This window comes from Octodon degus, unplaced genomic scaffold (assembly GCF_000260255.1).
Source record: "Octodon degus isolate 3935 unplaced genomic scaffold, OctDeg1.0 scaffold00093, whole genome shotgun sequence".
NCBI classification, from domain to species: domain Eukaryota; kingdom Metazoa; phylum Chordata; class Mammalia; order Rodentia; family Octodontidae; genus Octodon; species Octodon degus.
Genome location: NW_004524669.1, coordinates 9,035,582 through 9,046,675, shown reverse-complemented (window position 1 = coordinate 9,046,675; position 11,094 = coordinate 9,035,582). Strand labels below are relative to the sequence as shown.

The window sequence follows — 11,094 nt, the reverse complement described above, 5'->3', positions numbered from 1 at the left end:
GCCCCTGGCGGGCCCATGGACGACGCGACGGCGCGGGTGCCCTGAGCGCGGCACGGGTCCCGGGTGCGCGCCCCCAGCGGCGGCCAGGTGAGCGGGGGCGGGGGGTGCTTGTCCTGCTTCCGTCTAGCTCCGGCCGGGCCGCTGCGGGTCGAGGCGGGGACGCTGCGGCGGGGATGGGGACACAGTGCCGCCCGCGGCGGCTCTGCCGCAGAGGGGCGCGGGGCCTGGGTGCAAAGCGGGCGGGCCTGCCGGAGGAGAGGTGCAGGAGGAGGGGCTGCGTGCGGCGGGGAAGAGGCCCCGGGACACAGGACCTGCGTGCACCGTGCGCCCGTGCGCGGCCCCGGGGACCCTGTGTGGCTGCAGTACCGCCTGCGCCAGCTTAGAGGCACGTTCCTCCAGGCCAACAACACCTGTGCGGACAGAGACCCTTGTGGGCAGCTGGAGGCACGTCAAGTCCGCCTGCTGCCGTTGGCCCGGGCCTCGGCCCTGGGGAGGTTCTGGGCCTGGCCAACTGGGACAGCTCTGTGACAGATGCAGGCATTGCCAGGCCTCATCGTCCAGGATCCCTCCCTGCGCAACACTCCTCTTGTCATGGGGCCTAGGGTCAGGAATGCCCTGAAGTGCTGGGCATGGAGGAGGAAAACAACAGCCCAGGCCTCCTCAAGGGAGACAGCAGGACTCAGGCCACCAGGGCTGCCTCAGCCAAGGCCACCTTGGCCTGACTTATGGGGGCACTGACCATCAGAACCATGGGCCATCCAGTGTGCGATTGGGGACAGTGACCAAAGAAAGCACTGGGATGCTGTGTTCAGTTGGGGACAGTGACCAAAGGAGGCCCCAGGCTGTCTGAGCCACCCAGTGTCCAGTGTGGAAAAGTGACCAGAGGAGGCCCTGCAGTTCTCTGGCAGAGCTAATCCAGGTGAGGCTGAGGTGGCCTCCCACCTGCTCTCAAGGACACTCACAACCCTCCCATGGCAGCGTGGCCTGCAGCGTGGTCCTGGCCTGGGCTGGCTCCCTTGGCCTTGACATTGGACCTGAAAGCCAGAGACGCCCTCCCCACCCACCCCAGGGAGTGGAGGGGAGTGGGGCCAAGCTAAGGACCGGCCTTGGTGACTGTGGGCTGGTATCTCAGCACCTTGTCACTCCAGCTGTTTCCTGGGGGCTGTGTAGGTGTGCAGGGGCTGGGCACCACTACAATGTGGGAGCTGCCCTGACAGCCACTCTGGGGTAGCTAGTTCCCCTCAGTGGACTCAAGTGGGAGTCGCATAGTGGAATACTCTCTGGGGGTGGCATGCCCTGGGCGTTGGGCTGTGGCTGGTCAGGCACGTGTTTAGAGACAGGAACATGCTGTGCTAGAGGCCTTGGTGTGGGAGTCTGTGGGGTAGCTGTTCTCCCGGAGTTGCCCTGGGGCACAGTTCACAGAGGTGCAGCAAGTGTGCTACAGTGCTTGTGAGTGTGTGTGCATATTGAGAGTCTCTGGTCCTGGTGTGTGCACAAACCTTGGCATGTGTGTAGCTACAAACAGGACTGAGGTTTGAGAGGGTAAGGAGTATGTGTCTTGTGTGCAAAGTGTGTGCAGAGCATGTGCAGAGGGGTGTGTTCCTGTACATGCAGAGCAGTTGGCCATGCATGAGCCCTGAAGAGCCTCCTCCTGACCTTGGACTTGGGAGCTGCTCGCTCTGGCCCAGAGCCCTGCTGAGGGGGTCTTGCCCTTAGCAACCAGACCTAGGGTGGGAGGGCTTGGCAGGAGTTTGGCCAGGCATGGCCTGTTCTGCCCATGTACCTGCCCATGGCTGACCTGATGTTGCTGTTGCCCCTGCCTCTCCGTGAGCTCTGGGTCCTGGTCCCTGGGAAAGCAGATGGGGAAGGGGCTTCCTGCCAGCGGGGCACCTGCTGTGGGGTTGGAGTAGGCAAGGAAGGGCGACCTGCCCACTGCAGAGCAGCGGCTGGCTCATTCTATGGCTGCTGCAGGAGCAAGCAGTTGCCTGGCACCTCTGCTGTTGCCATGGTGACCGCGGAGGTGCTAACTTGCTAATGAGTCCCCCTCGGCTGCAAATAACGATACTACAGCAGTTAATAGGGCCAAGCTCCAGCTCTGGAGGTGCCCAGGGAGCAGGGGTGGGGACCAAGTGCCACCTGCCAGCGCCCACCCCACCCTCCCTACCTGCTTCAGCCTAGTGTCTGTCTAAGGGTGGCCACCCCCAGCCCAGCATCCCCACACAGCGTACGGTAGCAAGCCATGGGGCTCAGCACCAGGATTCCACCCCATCATGGCCCTCTGGGATCTGTGGCTGTTCAGGGTCTATCCAGAGTGAAGGGGGCCTGGTGGCAGTGGTCTTTCCTTCCCACGTACAAAGTTCACATTAGAGCTCTGAGACTCCCTGAGAGTGTGGCAGGCACTAATCAGAGGGGTCCCCTCTAAAGGGCAGGGACCTTCCTCAGTGGGCCATAGCACCACCCAGTGGGCTGGGGGTCCCCACAATCGGCTGGCCCTTGTCTGCTGTCCTCACCTGTAAAGGGACTGAGGGGAGGCTGGAGCACAGGTGTCCTTGAGGGACCCCAGGCCCCGTAGTCCTATGTACCTGTCCCTCAGGATGCAGCACCTTGGAGCAGGCTCCAGGGCCAGGCAGCCTGGCAGGGCCTAGCGAGCTAGGCAGGAGGTGGGTGGCCTGCCCACATGACCCCCGTGGGCTACAGGTGTGGCACTCTCTGCTCTTCCTGCTCTGGGTTCCCCCATACCCCATGCCCCTACCTGTGAGCTGACCTGGAGGACACACAGGCCTGGGGCAGCTGCTGTCCCCAGTGTCGCGGTGGATGTGTATGAGGGTACCCACGTGGCTAGGAGTGGGGACTTACTGGCGGTACCCTCTGCCATAGACTTTGAGGTGCACCCATAGCTGGGTGGGATGCAGTCAAGTGAAGGCCCTGACTAAGGCCATCATGGGGGCCTAGGGGGGTGGGCATTGAGGGCCCTGGGCTCTGTATAGCCTCCTCTGTGACCTCAGGTTGGGTCCATCCCTGTCCTGTGCCTCAGTTTCCCCACATTTAAACTTTTCTGCATGATACTGTCCCTCCTGGGGGCTGAGGCCTACAGGCTGACAGGTGACCGGTGGCCAGTGGCAGGGGTCCATTCTCCCATTCCTGCTTTCGGCCCTCAGCCTCCAGGGCCCTGCTGAGACCCACAAAGGTGGGGTGCATGCCAGACGCCACTCCACCACACGGAGCCCCAATGGTGGGACAGGCAGGCGGCCATAGTGAAGGGACTCCCAGACCAAGAGGCAGCACTCCAGCCTGCAGCCCCCAGGATACCCCTCTGCAGGATCTGGATCATCAGCCCAGGGAGCAGGATCTAGAAATGGGACACAGACTTGCCTTTGGAAGCAGGAGGCTGCCAGCTGGGAAGGGCAGAGGGTGTGGTGGGAACAAGGCCCAAGCTCTGGACCAGTCCTGCAGAGCCAAAGGGCGGGGTGAGGCAGAGGCCCCAGGGGAAGCTGGGAGCCCTGAGTGTTAATGGCTCACCAAGGGCTCTGAGGCCCCCTCCAGGGCATACCTGTCCTCCACCTCCATGTGTATGGGTGACCCCTCCTGCAAAACCACAGCCATCCAGGGACAGGGGTCCTGGGGTTTGTGTGAGAACCTCACATCCCAGCACAGCTGAACCCCGCCTCCCCCTCAGGTCGGGCGCCATGCGCTAGGGCTCTGTGAGCACCGCAAGGCTACATCCTCCTCACCCGGGATCACTGCCTGCTGCCCACCCCCGCCATGGCTGGGGACCGGCTCCCAAGGAAGGTGATGGACGCCAGGAAGCTAGCCAGCCTGCTGCGCGGCGGGCCTGGGGGGCCTCTGGTCATCGACAGTCGCTCCTTCGTGGAGTATAACAGCTGGCATGTGCTCAGCTCTGTCAACATCTGCTGCTCCAAGCTGGTGAAGCGGCGGCTGCAGCAGGGCAAGGTGACCATCGCTGAGCTCATCCAGCCTGCCACACGCAGCCAGGTACTCATGCTCCACCCCTAGGCGGCCTTTCCGGGCAGCCCTCACCACTGAAGTCAGACCTATGTGCAGGCTGGGACATGGGCCCCCAAACCAACCTGGGCTTCTCAGGGTCACACAGGACAGGCCCACCTCCTCCTGTGTCTCCACCCAGCTCAGAAACCAAGGGTCTACCGCCCCTCTGCCCACAGGGTTCGGAGAGAGGGCACTGAAAGCATGAGGAGGTATGACTGGGCAGGGGGGTGGGGGGCGGGTGCAAGAAGGACATGCAGGGGACAGGACAGCCAGGTCTGGCTCTCTGCTGTGGGGCTGGGGTGCCCCACGCCAAGCTGGCCACACCCCCACCCCATCCTCTCTCAACTCCCTGGAAATTCTCTCCAAGGTCCCCAGGAATGCCCTTCAGGGAGGGACAGCTCCCCAGTCATCTCCTGGGGAGGAGCCAGCTGGGCTCTGACCTCTCCTGCCCATGACGCCCTGGGTGGGCAGAGGACACCAGCTGCCTGACACAGGAGAGGACCCAAGTGAACCGTACTCAGGAGTCTCTGCTCCAGGCCAGCCCCAGCCAGGGAAATCCATGATTAATCACCCCAGCCAGGACTCCTGTCCTCCTGGAGTGCAATCCCATTGGCCAACGGTGACATCATCCAGCCAGGGCAGGCGGCTCAGCCGGCTTAAGGGCTGAGTGTGCTTAGGGGCGGAGACATCGACCTGCTTGAACAGAAGCCACTGACGTCTGGCCTAGGGCGGCCTGCGTGGGGGAGGGGCAGCAGGCACCCCAGCCTCCAGTGCTGCCCGGGCTTCTAAGGGTAGTGGGCATAGAGCAAGGAGCCTGCCCCACCCCATTTCACCACTGGGGCAGAGGCTTAGTGGAGAGGCACACTGGGCCCCAAGGGCACCGTGCTGCTCCGGTGGCCAGAACCTGCCTCCTGCCAGTCCTGAGGACCAGGTTCCCTGTGCTCAGCCACCCTGGGAGGCAGCCCAGCCCCCAGTGCTCTCACTGTGTCTCCCCAGTGGACACCTGCCTCAGCCAGGGTGGCTGCCTTCACAAGCCTCCACACGGCACCCCCATGTGGACCCACCTGTGCCGCTCTAGGCATTTCTACCATTCGTGTATGGGCACACTTTCACAGGGTAGGTAAAGGAGGTATAGAGTGGGTCATCCACCCTCCTCAGATGGCAAGGTGACAGCAGCCTTTCCCTGCTGTCCTCTAAGTCTGCCTCCCGGTCAGAGGTGATGGCAGGACGTTGGGCACTTGATGGTGCCTGCAGTGCCCTGACCTCTGCCCGCCTGGCCCCCAGGTGGAGGCTGCAGAGCCACAGGATGTGGTGGTGTACGACCAGAGCACACGGGACGCCAGCGTGCTGGCTGCAGACAGCTTCCTGTCCATCCTTCTCAGCAAGCTGGATGGCTGCTTCGACAGTGTGGCTATCCTCACAGGTGAGGCCATCCCCCAGCCCTGTGCGCCAGGCTAGGGGTGTCTGAGGAGGCCAGCAGTGCAGGAGGATCTCTGGCTGCGGGTGTGGGGGCTGAGACTCCCACTTCAGAACACCTGCACAGAGCCCTGACCCACTGCAACTCCCAGTGAAAAGGAGAACAAGAGGAGACCCCAAAGCCAGCCCATGGTGCAAAGGGACCTGAGTATGGGGAAGGGGCAGAGCCTGACCAGGGGCCTCCTGCGCAGAGGATGAAGGTTGCCTAGCAACAGGCACCTTGAACAGGGCTGCTGCCAGGAGCCCTGAAAAGGAAGCACTGGGGAAGGGAACCTCCACGTGCTCAGGCCACCCATTCACACTCACATCACAGCGAGCTCAGTTGGGCATGCTCACACCCATGTACACACACTCACATACCTGTGCACACATCCTTGTAGACTCACCCATGCACACTGAGATGTAGCCATTCACACACACGTGCTCCACCCTGCGCACATTCACCCTCATGCGCACTCCCATGCACCCATATTTGTGCCCACATTGTACCCATTTGCACACTCCTGCACACACCCTTGTACACCCACTTGTGTACACTCATCTATGCGTATCTATCCTCTTATGTAAGCTCACCTTCATTTCACCTTCATTTCTGTGCACACTCATGCACTCACACTTGTACACATGTACCTTTTACATATATTCACATTCACACATGCACTTACACCTGGGCAGCCTTCCACAAATGTACTGTGCCCATCGTCCATGCTCTCACACTTACGAGTAGTCACACTGTGTAGTACCTGTCTGTGTACATTCGTACGCATGCACGTGCCCATGCACACTCACACACATAGGTACTGGCGGAGAGCGCTTCTGAAGCACCCCCTCCTAAGGACACAGTGGGTATACCTGGCTGTCCCAGACCCCAGCTTCTCCTGCCCAGGACTCCCCTGCCACCTGGCCTCAGCCTTCTAGGCAGAGGACACAGGTGTAGATGGAGAGGTGAAGACGGCACCCCATCCCACCACCTGGCCAGCAGAGCAGCCGTAGCCCTGCTCTCTTGCCCACAGCAAGGTGGAGCCCCAGACTGGCTTTCAGACACTGCTGTCTGTGGGATCAGTGACCCCCAGCCCCACCTGTGAGGAGGCACCGGAGCCCTGTGGGTTGCTCAGGCCAGGGTGCAGGACAGACCCCAAGATAGCAGTGCAGCCCCACCCCGGGGACGTGGTGCGTAAGCGGCCTGCTCAGAGGGGTGGGGGGTGCACATGTGACCTCTGGAGTCCACACTGGTCCTGAGCCTGCCTGGTGGGCCTGTGATATGAAGGGCCCAGCTTCACCGAGGCTGAGCACTGGGGAGGCAGGGTGCATGGAGTGTGGGCAGAACAGGACCCCTCCCAGTGCCCAGCACACCCTAGCCAGAAACAGAGGCTGAGACCCTTCCTGTGGAAGTGCTCAGGGTCCAGGAAGTCTCTCTCTAACCTGTGGGCTAGCAGGCCTGCCACACTAGACACCAGGATGGGGACAGCACTGCCAGAAGGTGCACCTGGGGCCAGCCACACCCTCTCTGGGCTGCCCCTCCACTGTCCTGATGTCCAGCCCAGTGAGGTTTGAGTCTTTGTCTCTAGTCCCCTAAAGGCCCATCCAGGATGGTGTCATGGCCACCTGCCCTTGCCCACCTACCCTCACCTGAGCTGGGCACAGCCCCTGCCCTGAATAGTGAGAACAGATGGGAAGGGCTGTAGAGTGGGCCACCCATGACAAAGGAAGGCTTCTCCTGGTTCTCACACAGTGGCACTAGGGACAGAATGGTGCCCTCCCTGGGTAGAGCAGCAAGATGGGACAGTGGAGGAAGGGGACACCTCCATCCATGGAGAGCAGCCCCACTTCTGGGCCTCCCTGCCCCACCCTTCCTCCTGCTGTCCCTCCCAAGCTGGCCTCCAACTGTACCATCTAGGGGTCCCCACAGGCCCAGCACCAAGTTGGCCTCCTTGTGGGACATCTTTGCACTGTGACATGGCCAGTGCCAGTGCCACCTGCTTCTCTGGTAGGTTCCCAAGAAAGGGACCAGACATCTCTGAGGCTGGTGCCTCTACCTCCCTGCCTGGGGGCCTTCCCAGCTGCAGATACCCAGAGCTAGGTCAGGGAGCTCACACAGGGCATGCTGGGAGCTGGGCCAGGGAGTGAGGGATGGCCACCCCACCCTCAGAAGCCACCTGGGCCCCTGCACCTTCCTCCCGTGCGGTGAGGTGTGCTTAGCCATTGTTCCGAGGCGGAAGTCAGAAACTGCCTGCTGGGGGGCTCACTGCCTGGAAGCATGTGCAGGCAATCCTGAGGCTGCTTGGGGACTCACCGGAGCCAGGTCCCGACTACGGCGTGCCTGTGGCTCAGCCTTGTTTCTGCTGTGTGGAGGCAGGATGTGGAAATTGAGACCAGAGGCTGGCTTGGCTGTGGTCACTGAGTCGGACACACCAGGAACCCTTGCTCAGTCTCTCCAGCCCACAGCAGAGGCTCCTTCACCGGCCCCTATCAGCTCCCTCCTGCTGGTGGCTGGCAGCCACGACCCGACTGTAGATGCCACTGCAGGGTGTGCCCATTCTGGGGCGAGGTCATGCTTCAGACCAGGGGGCCCTCTGTGAGACTCACCCCCAGACCTGGCACCCCAGCCCAGGCTAGGGCTCGGAGGTGTGTGCCTGGTGGGGCAGGGGCAGCCAGGCTGGGGTTAGGTGTGCAGAAGATGGGGGTGACGCACCATGAAAGGGGCCTCCAGCCCCTGCCCGCCCAGGTGCATGATGTGCCCCTGCCACCTCAGTGTTCTTAGCAGCATCAGGTCGCGTCCTTGGCCCCTAATTAGCAGGAAGAGGAATGTGGGCAGGCTGTAAGTGGGCATCAGCACGCACCTCTGTGGCGTGAGTGGCCTGCCAGCAGGAAGCAGGTGCTTGGCTGGCCGGCCGGGCTGGTCCCCAGGGTGTGGTGGGGCAACAGCAGATGCTGTGGCCTGGCCTTTCCTGCCTAGCTGACCTGCCAGCCTGACATGCCTACTTGTCTCCTCCCGCAGGGGGCTTCGCCACGTTCTCTTCCTGCTTTCCCAGCCTCTGCGAGGGCAAACCCACCACCCTGCCACCTATGAGCCTGTCCCAGCCCTGCCTGCCTGTGCCCAGCGTCGGCCTGACCCGTATCCTGCCTCACCTCTACCTGGGCTCTCAGAAGGATGTCCTCAACAAGGTGTGATCGCAGGGAGCTCCCACTGACAGGGCAGGGCCCCAGGGCGGTGGCCAGGAAAGGGTGGGGGCATGAGGGAGGGCCAGAGGGTAAGGAGGGGAGCCCAGGCCCCAGCTGTGCCACAGAGGTACCAGCTCCTGGCCCTTTCATGGTGCCCCCCCCCAGCCATTTCTGAGAGGATCTGTTTTAAAAATGGTGAAGAAGAGCAAAGCCACGGCCCAGGCAACCCTAACATTCCTGGGAGCCTGGGTGAGCCTCAGGTGGGCTGGCAGGGGAAGCTGTCATTGCCACACCATCACCGGGCCACGGGCTCCGGGCCAAGGTGTCCAGGGCTGACTCCAGGCTCAGGGGCCAGGCTCCAGTGCATCCCAAAGCTGAAGGCCTTCCTGGCCATCACACCCGTTTCCAACCTGTCCTCCACCCCTCCAGGATCTGATGACCCAAAATGGAATAAGCTACGTCCTCAATGCCAGCAACTCCTGCCCCAAGCCAGACTTCATCTGCGAGAGCCGCTTCATGCGCATTCCCATCAATGACAACTACTGTGAAAAGCTGCTGCCCTGGCTGGACAAGTCCATCGAGTTCATTGGTGAGGGGGGAATCTGGGCCCCCGGCCGGGGCGGGGCTTGCAGAGGGCCCTGAGCCCGAGTGAACTGGGCAGGGCCTGCTCTCCCAGCCCTCATGGTCCCCTCGGCCCACCTGTGCAGATAAAGCCAAGCTGTCCAGCTGCCAAGTCATCGTGCACTGTCTCGCTGGCATCTCCCGCTCTGCTACCATCGCCATCGCCTATATCATGAAGACCATGGGCATGTCCTCGGACGACGCCTACAGGTACCCTCACGGGCTGGGCCCGGCCTCCCACAGCAGCGCCACCTAGCGGGTGGGGGCTGACTGGGGGTGGGGGCTTTGGGGGACCGACTGCCAAACCCCCAGCCACGGAAACCCTCCCCGCCAGGTTTGTGAAGGACCGGCGCCCGTCTATCTCACCCAATTTCAACTTCCTGGGCCAGCTGCTGGAGTACGAGCAGAGCCTGAAGCTGCTGGCTGCCCTGCAGGGTGACACCCCCCACCCAGGTACCCCCGACCCCCTCCCGGGCCCCGCAGCAGGGGTACCACTGCCAAGGCTGCCACCACCTACCTCAGAGAGTGCTGCCACCGGGGGCATGGCGGTCGCTGCAGCCAGGGAGTGTGGTGCCCGTGGGGAGGCCCCAGCTGCCAGCCCAGCCACGAGCGCCCTGCAGCAGGGCCTGCGTGGCCTGCACCTGTCCTCCGACCGCCTGCAGGACACCAACCGCCTCAAACGCTCCTTTTCCCTGGACATCAAATCGGCCTACGCCCCAAGCCAACGGCCAGAGCACCCTGGGCTGCCTGACCCTGGCGAGGTCCCCAAGTTGTGCAAGCTGGACAGCCCCTCGGGGGGCACACTGGGCCTCCCCTCACCAGGCACGGATAGCCCAGATGCCAGCACAGAGATGCGCCCCAAGCCCCGCCGACGGCACCGGCCCCCTGCCAGTTCCCCAGCCCGCTCCCCAGGGGCGCTCAGCCTGGGCCTGAACTTCGGAGATACAGGGCGCCAGACTCCACGTCACGGCCTCTCTGCCCTGTCCACACCCGTGCTGCCGGGCCCAGGCCAGCCAGCCAGCCCCGGGGCCTGGGTGCCACCACTAGACTCCCCGGGGACACCGTCACCCGATGCACCCTGGTGCTTCAGCCCTGAGGGTGCACAGGGTGCCTTCAGCCTGGCAGGCATGCCAGGGACCAGTGCTGGCAGTGGCACCCGGGACACATGCACCAGCTGGCCTGAGGAGCCCACTCCAGACCCTCAGTTCAAGAGACGCAGCTGCCAGATGGAGTTTGAGGAGGGCTTTGCAGAAGGGCGTGCACGTGGTGAGGAGCTGGCAGCCCTGAGCAAGCAGGCCAGCTTCTCAGGCAGCGTGGAGGTCATCGAGGTCTCCTGACCCCAGCAGGGTGGTCCCTTGCCCACTGCCTCAGCACCTCGGGCAGCAGTCAGCCCCGTATAACTATCTATTATGTATAATACAAAGGAAGGTAAATGGTTTTACTGCAATTTTTACCAAGAAGTAAATATTTCAATTTTTTATTTATTTAAGCAGTTCATGCTGGCAATGATTCGGCAACCCTGCGGGCGGCCCTCGGCGCTCTATTTTTACTGTCTGGTATTTAAACCGAAACACTTGTCTCTAAGCAATAGGAGGTCACCTTCTGTCACTGTTGCTGAGCTGCAGTGCCAGGCCTGGGACCTCCCTGCGACCCCTTCCCCGGAAACACTGCTGATGTTGCAAAGAGACTGCCCGGCTTTTGTGCACTTTTTACAAAAAGGGGAAAAAAGGAAAAAAAAAAAAAAACTTTGCCACAAACTGAGCCGCAGAACCTCCCTCTCTTCCTCCCTCCCTCCCCACCTGCCTGTCTCCCTCCCTCCCTCCCTCTCTC

The 11,094-nt window shown here is 62.3% G+C and overlaps 1 protein-coding gene across 1 annotated transcript; it reads left to right on the top strand.

Moving 5' to 3' along the window:
• Positions 1-6: 6 nt before the first annotated feature.
• Positions 7-11,077, top strand: Dusp8 (dual specificity phosphatase 8). The gene is made up of 7 exons (XM_004637969.2): positions 7-87; positions 3,677-3,993; positions 5,290-5,428; positions 8,480-8,646; positions 9,073-9,232; positions 9,351-9,474; positions 9,599-11,077. The coding sequence occupies exons 2-7, from the start codon at positions 3,763-3,765 to the stop codon at positions 10,599-10,601; spliced, it is 1,824 nt and encodes a 607-aa protein (XP_004638026.1). The 5' UTR covers positions 7-87; positions 3,677-3,762; the 3' UTR covers positions 10,602-11,077.
• Positions 11,078-11,094: the final 17 nt, after the last annotated feature.

What these genes read in the sequence shown, in the direction of transcription:
- Dusp8 (XM_004637969.2), top strand. Translation starts at nt 3,763, where the DNA reads ATGGCTGGGGACCGGCTCCCAAGGAAGGTGATGGACGCCAGGAAGCTA. An exon ending in CAAGTCCATCGAGTTCATTG is followed by an intron (nt 9,233 to 9,350) that starts GTGAGGGGGGAA and finishes CCACCTGTGCAG; the next exon opens with ATAAAGCCAAGCTGTCCAGC. An exon ending in TCCTCGGACGACGCCTACAG is followed by an intron (nt 9,475 to 9,598) that starts GTACCCTCACGG and finishes CCTCCCCGCCAG; the next exon opens with GTTTGTGAAGGACCGGCGCC.